The following is a 16,529-nucleotide window of genomic DNA, read 5'->3' as shown; positions in this document are numbered from 1 at the left end:
AAGTTCTAATAGATTCAATTTTTTCATTTGTCAAGATATTATCATTTTTCGGATCATCTAAACCTGTTTTGTAACTGAGTTTATTTAAATCTCCCCATTGCTTTTGGAAACGGATAAAAAGTGGAACATTAGGACCAACAGTATTTGGAAAAACAGCTTCGAAGACATATCTTAGGACTATTTCAAATATATGATGCCTACATGGAAGATACAACAAATCTCTTTCTAACAATTTTTCCAGTAATGCAGCAGCACCATTACGAAGGCCTAAATTTGAAGGAGTAGTGTCACAGCATATTGCTTTTACAGATATGTCGAATCCCCAGTCACATAATGTCTTATGAACTACAGAAGCTTGTGCCATTCCAGTTCCATCTTCACTCGTTGGTACACCTAACATAATTTCTTTACTTTCTGAAGTAATTATTACAGGCAATCGATGAACAGTTTCTGTATTTAACAAATTAGGTAATAATTTTCCATCCCAATGTACAACAATAGATGATAACTTTAAGTCTTGGAAATGTTTTTTATTTCTATTGATTTTGACTCTCGCATAGTAAGCCGACATCGGCGAATAGATGATCGATTGACAATAATGGAATTAATATCCACTTCTAATAATTTTAAATCGATAAGCGACTGACAAATAGCTGTAGTTATAAACACAGCATCTCTGTCGCTTACTTTACAACGGTCAAAAGTAGCTACAACTCTTTCGTTGAGAATATTGTGAGTTCCTCTTATATTTCTTGATTTAAATTGGCTGGCAGTAGTTGGAATGTATACTTCTCCACTAGAAACTGATTGAGCACTTCCTTGGCTTGATAAGAGTTCAACGTTTTTGTCTACAAAAAGGATAATGATAAGACAAAAATATATTCACTATAAAATAATAAAATATCAATGAGTAAGTTGATTATTATAATTTACCAAATAATGATTTTTCTTTTTCACTTTCCAATTTAGGTTTTTCGAAATCCAATTGTTTCTCTAATTTTTAACACCAATTTCATCGTCATCGCATTTCGTCTTAATATTTGCAATAAAACCAATTCGTTCATCTGATCTCTGATTATTCAAGAATTCTTTGGAATTTTCATCAACCATTTCAAATACATTTGACGGTGCGATGTCAAATAATTTTTTAATGAACAGGAAAATTCATTTTGTTTTTTCACAGCAACTTCACTCCGATTTCTATGTTTAAGAAGTATGCGCCACTCATCATACAGTTTTTTCAACTTATCTCGACATCTTTGTACATCTTGAACGGGAATTCGAGCTTTCTTCCAAAACACAATAATTTCATCAATCACTGCAGCAACACTATCTGTGATAGTATTATTTAAAATACGTGTATAAAAAAATAACACTTTCAAAGCTTGCAATTTCGATGGTAATTTGTTACCTACGATTTGAACGTCAACATCACCAATCAAAATAATGTTTTGACGTAAACGTGATAACTCCATATTTAACTGATTACTTAAATATCGGATAAATGAACTCAAAAAATTGATTTATATATCAAAAAGGCATCGGTACTAGTAATTGAACGATTTTGATCAAGCTGAGAAATAAATGTAGGTTATGAGTAATCTGAGAATTAATTTTAGTGTTAGAGATTGAAGTAAAATCTAATAGATGGCGGCATGATCGGTTTCTAAAATGTTTTTAACCAGAAATCAAAATTTGAAATTGGAGTTTGTTGATATTTGTACCAATAACAATAAAAATCGAGACAATAGGTCGCGAATTTCTTTTGTATCCAAAAAAAGTTAAAAATCTTTAAAATGTTCGACAGTTCAAGCTAAAAAAATGAATTGGTGTTACTATTATTCCAAAGTTACAGTTACTTTGAAAATTTTCTAAACAAAAAAATCGAATGAGATTATAAAGAATAACCAGTTCATGATTTATGAACTATTAAATGACCAAAAAAACAGAAAAAACTATGAAAAAGATTATAGTTTCAATTTAGACCTCGAATAACTTCAAAACCGTTAGAATTATCAAAAAATGATAAGAGACCTTTTTTGTAGACCGTTAAATTTTGCATTAGAAAAAATATTTTTTGATATGATTTGTTGGTTAGTTTATGACGTAAAAAATTCCAAAGTAAAAATATAACTTTTCCCATGTTATTTTCCTTTAAAATTTTGATCGTCGGGGGGCGCGGGTTAATATTAAAATTAAGAGCTATAACTTGGCATGATTTTTTTTTTTATAGATTTTGAACCGATTTTGAACTATCGTGAAAAAAAATTTCAAAAAACCCAACATAAGGACCACCTAATATATATATATGTATATATATATATATATATATATATATATATATATATATATATATATATATATATATATATATATATATATATATATATATATATTAGGTGTTTCAAAAAAAGACGAATTTTTTTTTTCTTTTGGTGTCCAAAAATTGATAGTATACCTAAAAACAAAAATTTTGGCGCCCATGTGAGCTCTTAATATCAATAGTAAGATTTGCCTGTATCCATTTCTTTATTTTCCATTTAAATAACACGGGAAAAATTTTTTTTAATTTTTTAATTTTTATTACTTTGGAACGGTTCATCGTAACAACAATCTGAGAAATGATATTTGTAGGAAATTTTACGCTCTACAAAAAATGTCTGAAGACCACAGTTCCTCAGATTAACGGCTTCAAAGATATCCGCGGTCAAAGATAACACTAATAAAAAATTTATAATATTTTCCAATAAAACTACAAAAAAAATATCATATGCTATATTTTTATTATTTTTTATGTTAAATTACTTCAATTCCATTAACCTGAGACTGTAAACTTTTTTTTTTTACTAATTAATTCAATACTTAACTCACGAAATGCACTAATATATAAATATAAACGTTAAAAATATCTTATAAATGATTTTTTGGTCTCTTTTATAACAAATTTATTTTTTTTTTTACTAAATATTAAGAAATTTAATTGAACAATTAATTCTTTATAACAAAAAACTATATTTACAACTTGTTACAACAATTTTTCAACTTGAAAATATTACAGTTTTATAAAATTACTTTTATTGCAATTAGGATATTGTTTTCTATGTTCTGTCACTACTTGCAACAAATGTTGAAGCTGTTCTTCATCTTTCGTTAAGCATCGATTATACTGCTCTATCAATGCCACGTCGCGTTCTGCTACATCATTCACAACTTGAAGTTTCCCGAAATACTCCAAGTTTTCTAAGAAATTCGGATTCTGAGGCCACAAAGTAACATCCTCATCAATGAACTCATACGACAAATCAAACGATTCAAATATATTAATCGATCTCATAGACACAAATTGACTAAGATCTTTATTTAATAATGACTCTAAATTTTTCTTATCTATTATAAAGCGATTTGTTGTAGTTTCATTGGCTTTACAGTTTTTAAGAGCATGAACTATTCTTTTTTTTGTTCCAACTGAAACATTTTTATCAAAGAGAGATAAAACAGACAGCTCGTTGTTTAAATACCACAAGTGATCGGCTAATTATTGTGAGCATGTCTGTGAAAGACTATTATTAAATCTTTCATATGAAATTAATTCTTTAATCAAAGTTAAATCATTATTAGGTGCTGTTATAGCACACGGCGCAGTGAACCAAGCTTTTAAATAGAATATTATGATAAATAAACAAAGTTCTCGTAATCCATCTATTTCCGATTTAGTAAGATGAAATTCATTTCTGAATAAAAAAATTTTTAAACTATATATTGCTTTAGCCATCCACCTTGCATGATGGACCAGTTCAGGATGCTTAAATGTAATATTTGTGGTAGTAGTACCCAAAAATATTAATGATAATTCCAGAAGTTCACGGTAATCGTCTCGACAATGATCCATCTACAAAAAAAGTTATAAGTCAAAATGAAATTGATTATATCGCAATTTCAAAGTTGAGAAGACTAATTATTATTAACTGATGTGAGGTAAAAGTTGTAAAATATTTTACAAACCCAAGTTTAATCGTTAAAGATGATTGAAAGTATAACAGTCATGTGAAACTGATTTTCAATATTTTTAATCACGACGGCAAGTTAATTAATCAGAGTAAAATTGATAATTGAGGAGCTTATTTTCAAAAGAGTATCTTTTGATTTTTGATTAATCGAGACAAAAAACTAGTTATCTTCAATTATAAATATTTGTATTGAACTTTTTTTTAATTTAGCTATAAAGTGCAATCGGTTATGAAGCTGCAATTCGATTTTCATTTATAAATGTTCATAATTCTCAAAGTAATTAGTATTTAAAAGTTCAGAAAACTGGTATTTTAAAATATGAAAAGATACCCTTTTGAAAATCAGCTCCTCAATTATACTGAACTTTATACATTTTTCTTTTCCACTTTAACGTCAGTTAATAATTCTTCAGCGCTGGATTAAAAATTTTACTTCTATTTGATTATTAACGAATTTCAAAATCTCATCTTTGATTGGTGTTATTACTTCCAAAACTTTTTTGTCACAAATACCAGCCGTAAAGTTTGATTGATCAATTTCATCCCACTTCTTTTCAAATCTCTGATAAATTGGAACGTTTGGGCCAGACGAAGCAGGCCAGTATACTTCAAATGCACTTCGAAGAACAATTTCAAAAATATGGTGTCGGCATGGCAAGTACAACAGTTTTCTACTAAGAGCCTTTTCTACTAATACACACGCACCATTTCTGATTCCTGAAAAAATAAAATCAGAATTGCTAGTGAAGTATCGATTTTTAGAGTAGTACGGAGAAATCTTTTCAATTTGAAAAAAAAAAATAACTCATAACTTGGAAATTAATGGTTAATACTAAAAATCTGATTTGATTTAGCATTTAAACATTACGGTAATCAACCATGTTATATTTTTTTATTAATAAATTATTTACCCGTATTTGACGCCGTAGTATCAGAACACAATGCTTTGATGTTGTCAGTATTAATATCCCATTGTTTTACTGTTTTAATAATAGCCGAAGCTTGGTTTTGTCCAGTCCCAGATTCTAGTTTAGGAACTAAAATAATCGGAAGCCGGTCAACTTGTTCTGTACCTGTAATATCTGATAACAGTTTTCCATCAAAATGTAGTACATAATTGTCAGTTTCCAGATTAGTCTTCAGATTTAACGCCGCTTCTTTCCGGAATTTTTCCCTTGCTCGGTGAATAGTCACATGACTAAAGTTTACGCTTGCACAATCAATGTTCAAGCTAGATAATAAAGCAGCAATAATGTAAGTCGCCATCCTACTAGTCACGTTAGCTCTATCCAAAGCTGCAGCAAGTTCTGGTGTCATTATATCAATTTTTGGAACTTGTTGATATGGCATTTCATCTTCATAATCAGATTATACGAGAAGTATTACTTTCCAAAGATTTCTGGGATAATTGAGATGGATGACTTGATATTTTATGATTAGCAACATCATCAGTCTCAACTGCACAATAATAGTTGACATTGTCGTTATCAAACTCTCCGACATTATTATTACTATCATTACCATTATTATTATAGGGGTATTCCATGCCAAATCGACCACTTTTGACCCCGACCCTTTTCGATTTGGCCGAAAGTTTTCCATCCTTTTCTACCCTATAAAAAACGGTTCTCAGAATTTTTTTGAATTTTTTTACCTAACTCCAAAAAAGTTATGAATTTTTCAAAAAAATGGCTTTTTTATTTTCAAATAGCCATAACTTTTTCAAAACTAAACATTTAGGTACCTTTTTTTTTTTTAATTTTTGTTTTTAGATGTACTTTCCGATAAAAAATATTAAAAAATTTTTGTAAGTCAATACATATGGAATTTTTCAGTTTTTTGACAAAAATCAATGATTTTTCGAAGTTCGACATTTTTTTTTTTTTTTTTTTTCTAAAATAAACTTTAATCAATTCCACAGTTATCCCTGTAGAACCCAGATTGGGCCGATTTCTCTTTCTATTTTTTTTATTCAATTGAAAAAATATTGTTAAATTTTCAAAAATGGAAAAAAAATTTTTTTTCATAAATTTTATTTATATAATGAGATAAATACAATTCAACGATTTTACGGCATTACATTCACAATTTAGAGGCTTCATCGATGACTGTAATTAGTAAGATCAATAATTGATGCAGCTAAAATTAATTACTTTTCTCTCTGTCGTTTAAATATTTTACAAATTCTGTGTTCATTCGAATTCGAAAAGTTTTTAACTAGTAAACAACCATTTTTGTCCGGAATTATACAATGTAGTTGTTGAGTTCCTGTAATCGGTTTCGTTTTCAAAAATCGATCATTTAAATCATTTACTGCTGTGTCATAATCTTCTTCTGGGGAAAACTTCACTATAATATTCGGCAAGTTATCCGGTGCAGAAGCCCATTCAAAAGTTCTTCTGGTGTCGTTATTTGTTTGTCTACCGCGAGTTGGAGACTTGCTCTCGCTGCAAGTCGTTTGAGAATACCACCGATTCCATCACACGGACCTTTCCCATGGGCAGTCGCAAAAAAATGCCATTCAGCAGGAATATCAAAATCATCTTCGTGGTAATATAAATTTACAAAGTTTTTAAAGTTTTTAAATTGTTGAGGAGCTCCATCAGAAAAATAATAAATCTTGTTACAACGTTCAGGAAGACTTTTCACGTAATCAGTTATTATTTCGATGAAAACAAAAACAGCAACGGCATCATGTTTGTTAGAATCTGAGATAATTACTAAACTTTTGTGTTCAAGTTTGTTATTTACTGTATAATAAATAACGACTGGAAAAACTGTTGCCTGATTATTATTCCAGTGAAAACCAGCTGCCGCATTTTGTACTACGAAGGCATAATTTTCTGCAAAATCACAAATAATAACGTATTCGTTTGGTTTCAATGTTTCTTTCAATGTCTTCAAGAATTGGGCTTGCTCCTTAGCAATGAACGAATGAGGTAGAAGAATTTCTAACTAACTACAAAATTTTTCCACAAATTCTTCTGTAGGCTTAATAATAGTTTCTAAACTACTTCTCGGTTTTGATATCCAATATTTATATGTAATATTCTCGATTTCCCGGTCCTCAAAACATTTTAGTAAAATTTTACTCAACTCATCGACCCCAGGACAGTTTTTACATCCACCTAAATAACACTGAAAAGATGGATTTTCACATATAATCATGCTCAAGTAATCGCTGTAGTGTTTAATGGGCTTTTCTGTGTTCCTTGTCAAAGAATAAATATTTGCACCTAAAATAACAGTAATTTAGTAAACTTAAAATTCACGCATTTATAATTATTAATTAATTTGATAATTACCAAGCATCATTAACTTCACGTTTTGATGAATCGTACACACGCAGATGGTGTGTGTTCCACTTGCCCCTGCTAACACACAATGTTTTGGTCGCAAAGAAGCGAATTTTGAAAATCCAATTTTCTCAGTAGGATTTATTTCACAGAAACATTGGTATAATTCTTTTAAGTTAGACAGGATAAGTCTTTTTTGGACGTGTATCCGATTACCATCATTACTTCGAATTGATACAAAGTCTTTCATACCGGGCATTTGAGCACTATACTCATCATCGTTGTAAAAATTTTCAACTTTTAATTTTACCTGATCAGTAATTGTCCTCCCTATACAAAAATGTTGAGTAATTTAGTTTTCAAGTGTATTTAAAACATCGATTTTACGCTACCCATACCTAATTTCGATTCAGGTGTAGAAAGTAAACCCGTTTCTTCAACCAGATTTTTTGCTACTCTTGACAAATGTCTTGATGTATTCATAGTTTCACAAATACGTCTCTCACTCCATTTTACAGGTAATAATGTTAAAATTTGTATTTTCAAAGACTTATCAGTTTCTTTATCGTTGAATTTATCATACAACATTTTAATTAGAGAGCGAAAATTTTCACCATCGTCATCAATCGATTCTTCATCTGAAGAAGAAAGCAAAACTTTTTTCAAGCTGTCGGATACCCGATTTATTTTATTGTTCAAAAATTGATTATCATTCAATTTCTTCGATGGAATCGGTGATTGATTTAACAATTCTAATGCATGGTTTATTACGGGTAATTGAGTTGCAGCGCTAACTTGGGATCCTGAGCTTGATTGTGATGCTTTGGGTTCGCTATCAAATAACATGGAACCTTAAAAAATAATAGTGAAACATATAGCTACTAGAAATGTATTCAAGTAACGTATAAATATTTAAAAAACTTACGGAATGATAAGGATAATGGGAGATCCATGGCAGTTGTATTACTATCATTATCAGCCTGATCATTGTTGTCATTATTGTCACTATAGTTGTCTTCACGGTCACTTACATCAGCACTAGGATCATTACGAGCATTTGTTTGTTGCTTCACTAACTCTGAAGCTTTTTTTCGACATGAACTGCATAATAAATAATTATCATCTAATCCTAACGTTACTTTCATAATATCAGTCGCCGGACGTAAACCAATTTTTTTAAAATGAGATTCCAACTCAAAAGGATTACAACACCGATCAAATACCTTTTTTGACGCCATAAAGACAAATTAAAAAAGCGCTTATAAACTAGAGAAATTATTTATTTATACAACAAATGTAATGACAATCTTTTATAAAACACTAGATTGCACAAAAGATTTATAGGTTATGTTTTAGATCTCAAAATGAAAAAGCCGCACTTTTAATCAAAACATACTAGCTTATAGCATCTAGTTTACTGGCTATAGGTAAGTCGATAATTGTTATCCCTAGTTTATCGACCTAATTGATATATTAAAATTTGAATCTTACTAAATACAGTCATCGGTGAAGCCTCTACATTGTGAATATAATGCCGTGAAATCGTTGAATTGTATTTATCTCATTATATAAATAAAATTTATGAAAAAAAATTTTTTTTCCATTTTTGAAAATTTAACAATATTTTTTCAATTGAATAAAAAAAAATAGAAAGAGAAATCGGCCCAATCTGGGTTCTACAGGGATAACTGTGGAATTGATTAAAGTTTATTTTAGAAAAAAAAAATTAAAAAAAAAAAATGTCGAACTTCGAAAAATCATTGATTTTTGTCAAAAAACTGAAAAATTCCATATGTATTGACTTACAAAAATTTTTTAATATTTTTTATCGGAAAGTACATCTAAAAACAAAAATTAAAAAAAAAAAAGGTACCTAAATGTTTAGTTTTGAAAAAGTTATGGCTATTTGAAAATAAAAAAGCCATTTTTTTGAAAAATTCATAACTTTTTTGGAGTTAGGTAAAAAAATTCAAAAAAATTCTGAGAACCGTTTTTTATAGGGTAGAAAAGGATGGAAAACTTTCGGCCAAATCGAAAAGGGTCGGGGTCAAAAGTGGTCGATTTGGCATGGAATACCCCTATAGTTTTTATCATTGCTATCAATGTTCTCTTCACTATTATTGTTATTTTTATCATAATTGCTGATATCAACATCCATGTCTTCGACATCTTCTAAAATTGGTTGAGAATTATATGAAATAAAACCACGTCGACTGGAAGATTTTTGTCCCAAATAAAATAATCTTTTTTCTTTGTCCAGTACATTTAAAACATCCGCATGAGCTACATCAAATAGTTTATTTAATTCATCCTGAAAAACGGATTCCTTTTTTTTTTTTTTTGAGACTTTGACTTTTTCATTTTACGGTTTTTTTGTAAATTCTTCCATCGATTGTGATTTGAGATTAGTTTCAAAAAGCAGATCTTTTCTCTCTTGTCGGGATTTGTGCCGCACACCAAATTTCAAAAACTTTGTTGATAGTGATTGATATATTTTCTTTAACTGAAAAATTTTTCGTATGAAGATAATAAAATAAAAGCGACATAACCTCTTTCAGAGAGGGTAATTTTTTTCCAACTAATTCACTTAACACATCACCAATCAAGTACACAGTTTTCACCATTATGGTCACAAAATTTATAACTAATACATTTCAACTAATTAAATTAATAATATAACGGATTGAAAAAACAGTCAGTATCAATGAACAAAGACAATGACGAGAAGATATAGTAAAGCGTTGAGAGCAAAGCAACTAAATGAAATTAGTACCGAACAACCAGGCTTACCAACACAGAGCTTATTAGCTACAACACTCAAATTAAATGAGTATAATACTCTGTACCGACAGAGCTAAATAAAGCTCTGTTGATATTTTTCAAATAAAAAACATTTGATCAAGTTTTATAGTAGATTTAATTGATTTAACGTATTTACAGAATTTTCATATTATTTTGAATAATATGCAATGATGAGTGTTTGGTGAGTTTGTGTAATAAGGAACTTTACATTTTCCTCTTACAAAAATTTATAAATTTTATAAAATATAAAATAAATTTGTTATAAGAAAGACCAAAAAATCATTTATGTGACATTTTTAACGTTTATATTTATATATTAGTGCATTTCGTGAGTTAAGTATTGAATTAATTAGTAAAAAAAAAAAAGTTTACACTCTCAGGTTAACGAAATTGAAGTAATTTAATATAAAAAATAATAAAAATATAGCATATAATATTTTTTTTGTAGTTTTATTGGAAAATATTATAAATTTTTTATTAGTGTTATCTTTGACCGCGGATATCTTTGAAGCCGTTAATCTGAGGAACTTTGGTCTTTAGACGTTTTTTGTAGAGCGTAAAATTTTCTACAAATATCATTTTTCAGATTGTTGTTACGATGAACCGTTCCAAAGTAATAAAAATTAAAAAAAATTTTTCCCGTGTTATTTAAATGGAAAATAAAGAAATGGATACAGGCAAATCTTACTATTGATATTAAGAGCTCACATGGGCGCCAAAATTTTTGTTTTTAGGTATACTATCAAATTTTAGACACCGAAAGAAAAAAAAATTCGTCTTTTTTTGAAACACCCTAATATATATATGTCGTATTATATATTGTATTATCTATAAAGAGAGAAAGAAAGAGAGACATATGGGTGAGTGTAACAACAACAGTTGAAATTCACTCGTAAAATTCGCACGTTTGGGACTCACGTTATTGCTTCCGGTGCGGCTGACATTTGGTAGATGTTACTACTGCACTTGTGACATTTTGTTTTCGTGTACAAATATATTGTTTTATTTATAAAGTTCCATAATACTGTAAATGCGCAGCTCGGTTTTAACTGGATTTTGTTTTTGGGTTTTGTTATTGAAAGTTTTAATGGAAATTCTAAATGGATGTCAGTTTATGATACAGGGAGGAAAATTATTTAGTTATTTTTAATAGGTTAACAAAATATTGGTTCATATGTAAAAAGATTTATTCACAAAAAAAATTGTTGTGAATTTTTTTTAAGATTTTTATTGATTTTCGGTTCAACAAACTTCAAAATTGATGAGTATCTAAAATTTTTACAAATTAAATCATCTACATTATTAGAAACGTAGGGAACTTTTTTTGTAGATTTTTCTGTTCGATAAAATGAGATTTTAAAAAGTTTTTGAAAAATTCCTGAATAGTGCACGATTTTGCGCTATAAAATTTTTACAGTTTATCATTTATCTGCGAAATTTTTGGTAAAAATTTATTTAATAAAAACAAAAAATCTAAAAAAAATTTTACATTTATTTAAAAAAAAAACTCAAATGTTCTATGTTTGCCTCATGTTTATTTACATTTATTCCAGTAGTTACCATTTTGAGTAAATATCCGTTGAATAAATTGAAATAGTCGCAATTTCACTTAATGAAAATAAAATTAAAACAAAAAAAAATGGATGCAGATATTTTTTTTTTTTTCAAGTTGCTCTATTTTTAATGCGCAGCATAAGAAATTACATCGATTTTAAAAAATTAATGCATCATCTTTAAATTTTTTGTCGAAAACAAAAATTTAAATCGCAGAACTTTCATTCAATACATTGATATTTTAAATTTTTACGGCTCAATATAGCTGGAACCTTTGTATGCAATTAGCCAAAATTTCCCTCTTATTCTATGCAATCACGAAGCTTGTTTAAAATCCCCTCATTCATGATAAAAAATCTTGAACCAAGAAAATAATTTTGAAAACTTTAATTATTTTTTATTGGTTAGAAAAATATTTAAACTAAAAAATTGTTTTTATTCAAGTCAATTTTAATTGATTATATGATTTGTCTACTTAAATTGAAATTAAGATATTCAAATTCTTGAAAATTATTTTCTTGGTTCAAGATATTTTTTCCTTTTCAAACAATTTAATTTTTTTAATATCTGTGTAATTCAAAAGTAATAGTCGTCAATAAAGTAATTGTACATCTCAATGAAGAACAGTAAACAATAATAAATAATAAAAATCCCACGCTTTAATAAATCCGAATCGTAATAGAACATCACGGTTGTATTAAAAGAGTGTTTACATAATTATTGAATCGCAAAAGCGATAGCAATAAAATTCTCGAGCTTACAGAGTATTATAAACATAGAATTCTATTATATATTTATATATACCACAGTATCCTTTTCATTGCCAACTATAAATCGAGGTTCGACACGACGAAGCTTCCGCGAGTTTCCAGCCACGGCGGTGGTTAGCACGAAATTGCTACTGGGATGCGACTCGTATATTATGTATACAGATATATACAGCCGGCTGTGAAAGTGAATGCCAGTGCACGGGCGAGAAAGAGAAAACTACTGTGGGGTCACGTGATCTGTCCTGGGTCAAAGGATACAACCCGATACGAATGAGACACTCGTGGTCTGGGTACTGAGAAATACTGTGTACCGATGGAAATACGAGCTACCGGCTCCGGCAATAACAAAAATATAGCATAAATATAACTTCTGAGTACAGTTCCAATATTGCAGATTAGATATTCGATAATACACGGATACAACATTGTCATTTTTTATTTTAGTTTTCTCTTTTTCATTTATTTTTGTTTACGAACTCACGATTATAAATGTGTGATTAACCTAGCTATGTAATTGATATTGTGTAAAAAATATTCATCGAATTTTTTCTATTAATAATTTTCGACAGATTTAAGATCAAATGATTAATGAATAGTTCATTAAAAATTCATTTTAATTTTTTGATAATAATTACAACTTCAAAAGTCACACTTATAGAAGGCAGACATATTTTCCGTTATTTTTCGATTATTAAGATACTAAAGTGTGGTATGTTATTTGAAAAATTTCAAGAATTTTCCGGTGAATTCAGTTTCAAAATATGAATGTAATAATAAATTCTTTAAAAAAAAGAAAAAAAAAATCACATGGAACAATTGAGTGAATATTAAATATTACTACATTGAGAATACAATACTTGTTTTGAGAATTTCGCAAAGAGCGTATATTCTTAAAAATTTTGAACTACATGTTTTTTTGTTTGAAGAATTCTTTTTTATTTAAAGAATAGGTTGAATTCATTACAATAATTTTTATAATATTCAAGTAAAACTATTTGTTCGGAAACAGATATGAATATTCTGTTGCCAAAAAATGAATGCATTCAATTGCTAATTTCAATAAATTCTTTGAAGTCAAAAAATCCATGTTTGGACATCATTTTTTTTTTTTTTATTTTCTTAGTTGACTTTATCAAACTCATAAATATTACGATTAATTCCAAGTAATTATAGATAAAAATGAAAAAAATAAATCACGAGTGAAAAAATTGTCCGATAAGGGCTGATATATGTACATGTGCCCACAAAAAATTTTTATGTGCCTATATTTGGCCTGATATGATCTGACAAGTTTCGATATGTAAATAGGCTATTTTAGGCTAGATAAATTCATATCAGATGTTTGGTTTGATGTATATATTTATGTAAAACATTGAAAAGTTATAATAAATTATTTTTTTCGTCGTCTATATTTTTTTACGGTAGAGTAGAAAATATTTTGAACCAAGAATGTCTTTTTAAAAAATATAAAGTTAACTTTACTTAAAACGACATTTATTTCTTGATTTGAGAACTTTTTCCATGACCCTATAGAAAAAAATCCACTGGTGAAATCAACCTGTATTCCCACATGGCGTTTTCGGATAGATTCTCATATAGTTTCCTATACAGAAATCCAGAGTAGGATCCTACATAGATTCCCATATTTATCAGGCGAAAAAAAGTTTAATTAAAAAATTCAAAATAATTATGAAGTATTTGCTATTATTTAACTATTAATAAAAATTAATTCTGAAAAACGGATTTTACAATTTTATCTAATGAAAATACTGATGGACTTGAACTCGGTACCTCATGGTTAGCAAGATCTATTTAACGTAGCCAGCTAAGATGTAATTAACATTGTTTATTATAATTATGTTACAGTTTTTTTATTGTCTTTTTATTCTGTATCAACAATTATGTAACTCTTGTATGTGATTAAACAAAAATAAACTTTTCAAAAAAAAAAATAGTTACGTTCTTACAAGGTCTATGTTCATTCCATTTATATAAATTTACAATAGGAATTCCCATATAAACTCATGTGGATTTTTTTGTACCCAACCCCGAAAACTTATAAAATATACAAAAATTGATTACAAAGCTATTTGTATACTTATTACTCAAAAACAGTACAGAGAAATGAAATAAGAAAATACGAAACACTAATAATGATAATTCTGTCATACACTTTTTTGTCAAATTTCAATATTAAGCAACAAATATTAAATACTTATTGAGAAACTCCTCATTCATATAACAGTTTTCAATATTTAATGAGCTTTAATAGGATCAAAACATTCGTTTATTATTTCTTTGAAATGCCCAGATACATAATCTCCTATATGGTAATATAATTGAGTAACTTTCAGAGTTTCAGTGAGTAAAATTTTTTACGCTTAATGCATCATTTACTTTTTCTGAATTTATATATCCTTGAATAGATTTTATAAATAAAATATTATCAGTCCAATATTCTGTTATTAATATATACTGAATTTCCTTTGACATTTTCGCTGTTTCTTCACAAAGGAACTCAACATTAATAATCACGATAATAAATATAATAATATTTCTCTCAACAAAATAAATTCCTACTAGCCCATACTTTGATGTAAATTCATAACATACATATCTTTTGTACTATTCAAATGAATAAATTGTTCAATTAATTAAAATAAATGAAACCGTTGTTGAATTTTCACATGAAAAATTTTCTATTATTAATTTAATTGTTCTAAAAAAATTTAATTGTCACAAAGATTGAATAAAAAAAGAAATATAAAATATCAGTCGACTCTCCGGGATTCCAGACTGCTTCAATTACACAAGTATAAATAATAAATATCTCTGAGTAGAATTCAATATTTTAATTGATAATATTTTTTTCAATTGCATAAATCAAATAAAAGTAACTGTATTTGGCATTCAAATAATTGAATCAAAATGATGGTAATTTATAATTACATTCATTTTTAATTACATTTATTTATCATATTGTTAATTAATTAATTAATTAATCTGCGTTTATATTCTATTGTTCTCACTCTACCCTATGTAATATTTAGTATACTACTGTTCATTTGTAAAATTATATATATTAATGACCCTGTTATTGGCCTTTTGGCTGTTGGGTCTGTATAAAATAAATAAATAAATATTCAAAAACAAGATGTTTGATTATTTATTTAATTTTGATGTATGATCCTAAATTAGTAGTCAATTCTCTTGTTTTTTTATAATTCTAATTCCCTTATTTGTATTTACTTTCATCTCTATGATTCTTAAATTTGTTAGTTAATTCTTTATAAACTCTTAAAATTGTAAATTAATTCTTTATAAATTCAAAGCTGTAACATGACTTTATATATTTTTTAGTAATGGTCAATTTGTTATTTTAAATTTTAAAAGGAGTTTTGAATAGTCTGTTGGGTTCTATAAGATGCTACCATCACATTTCCCATTCAGTTATTGGTGACTGATCCTGTAATAGCAATATCATTTATGAAATTATTCCCTAAACTATTCAGATTATGTATATTGTAATTAAAAATGTCGATAAATTATTCAACCAAAATTTATTAATTATTAATTTATTAATTTGTAACTTACGGTCATCTTATGTAGTGACTGCACGTTGCGAGTATTCAATATTTTACCTAATATTTAATAATTGTAAAAAGTCACGTTTCGAACCTGACCTTTGCTACGATAGATTTATTGATTTATTCACTAGTAATAGCATTAAAAAACCTTGAAAACTCCAAACTATAAATCACGTATCTGATAGCAATCGAATATATCAAACTGTAATTTCATTTCTATCAGATCATAAGATATAAAAAAGTATCCATACCATTTATCTCATTCAAAAGTGATTAATAGTGGTGTACTGATAAAAAAGTTATAAAATCCGTACTAGAACCAGCAACGGAAGTCTTTATAAAGACAATCTTTCAATAAGCTCGTTATCTCGGAGTGACAGACATTACGAAAATAAGATTATCACTTATCACTCCTGGATAATTTTTTCTTTAACTCTGGTATGTCTATTGGCTTTATGAATTTTTTTAGAGTTATTAATGGATGTATTCAATTAAGGCTCAAAGCCAATTAAT

The 16,529-nt window shown here is 27.9% G+C and overlaps 1 protein-coding gene and 1 pseudogene across 1 annotated transcript; both read right to left on the bottom strand.

Moving 5' to 3' along the window:
* Positions 1-2,457: 2,457 nt before the first annotated feature.
* On the bottom strand, positions 2,458-5,766 carry LOC141527350 (uncharacterized). The gene is made up of 3 exons (XM_074242772.1): positions 4,919-5,766; positions 4,441-4,724; positions 2,458-3,889 (listed from the first exon to the last, which is right to left on the bottom strand). Exons 1-3 carry the CDS (start codon positions 5,355-5,357, stop codon positions 3,536-3,538), a joined length of 1,077 nt encoding a protein of 358 aa, XP_074098873.1. The 5' UTR covers positions 5,358-5,766; the 3' UTR covers positions 2,458-3,535.
* A 201-nt stretch (positions 5,767-5,967) lies between these two features.
* Positions 5,968-8,750, bottom strand: LOC141527216 (uncharacterized; annotated as a pseudogene).
* Between the last annotated feature and the right edge of the window lie 7,779 nt (positions 8,751-16,529).

Source organism: Cotesia typhae, unplaced genomic scaffold (genome assembly GCF_013202065.1).
Source record: "Cotesia typhae breed Kobodo isofemale line unplaced genomic scaffold, CoteBio_Ctyphae contig_4, whole genome shotgun sequence".
Taxonomy (NCBI): Eukaryota; Metazoa; Arthropoda; class Insecta; order Hymenoptera; family Braconidae; genus Cotesia; species Cotesia typhae.
This window is presented reverse-complemented; position numbering and strand designations above follow the sequence as displayed.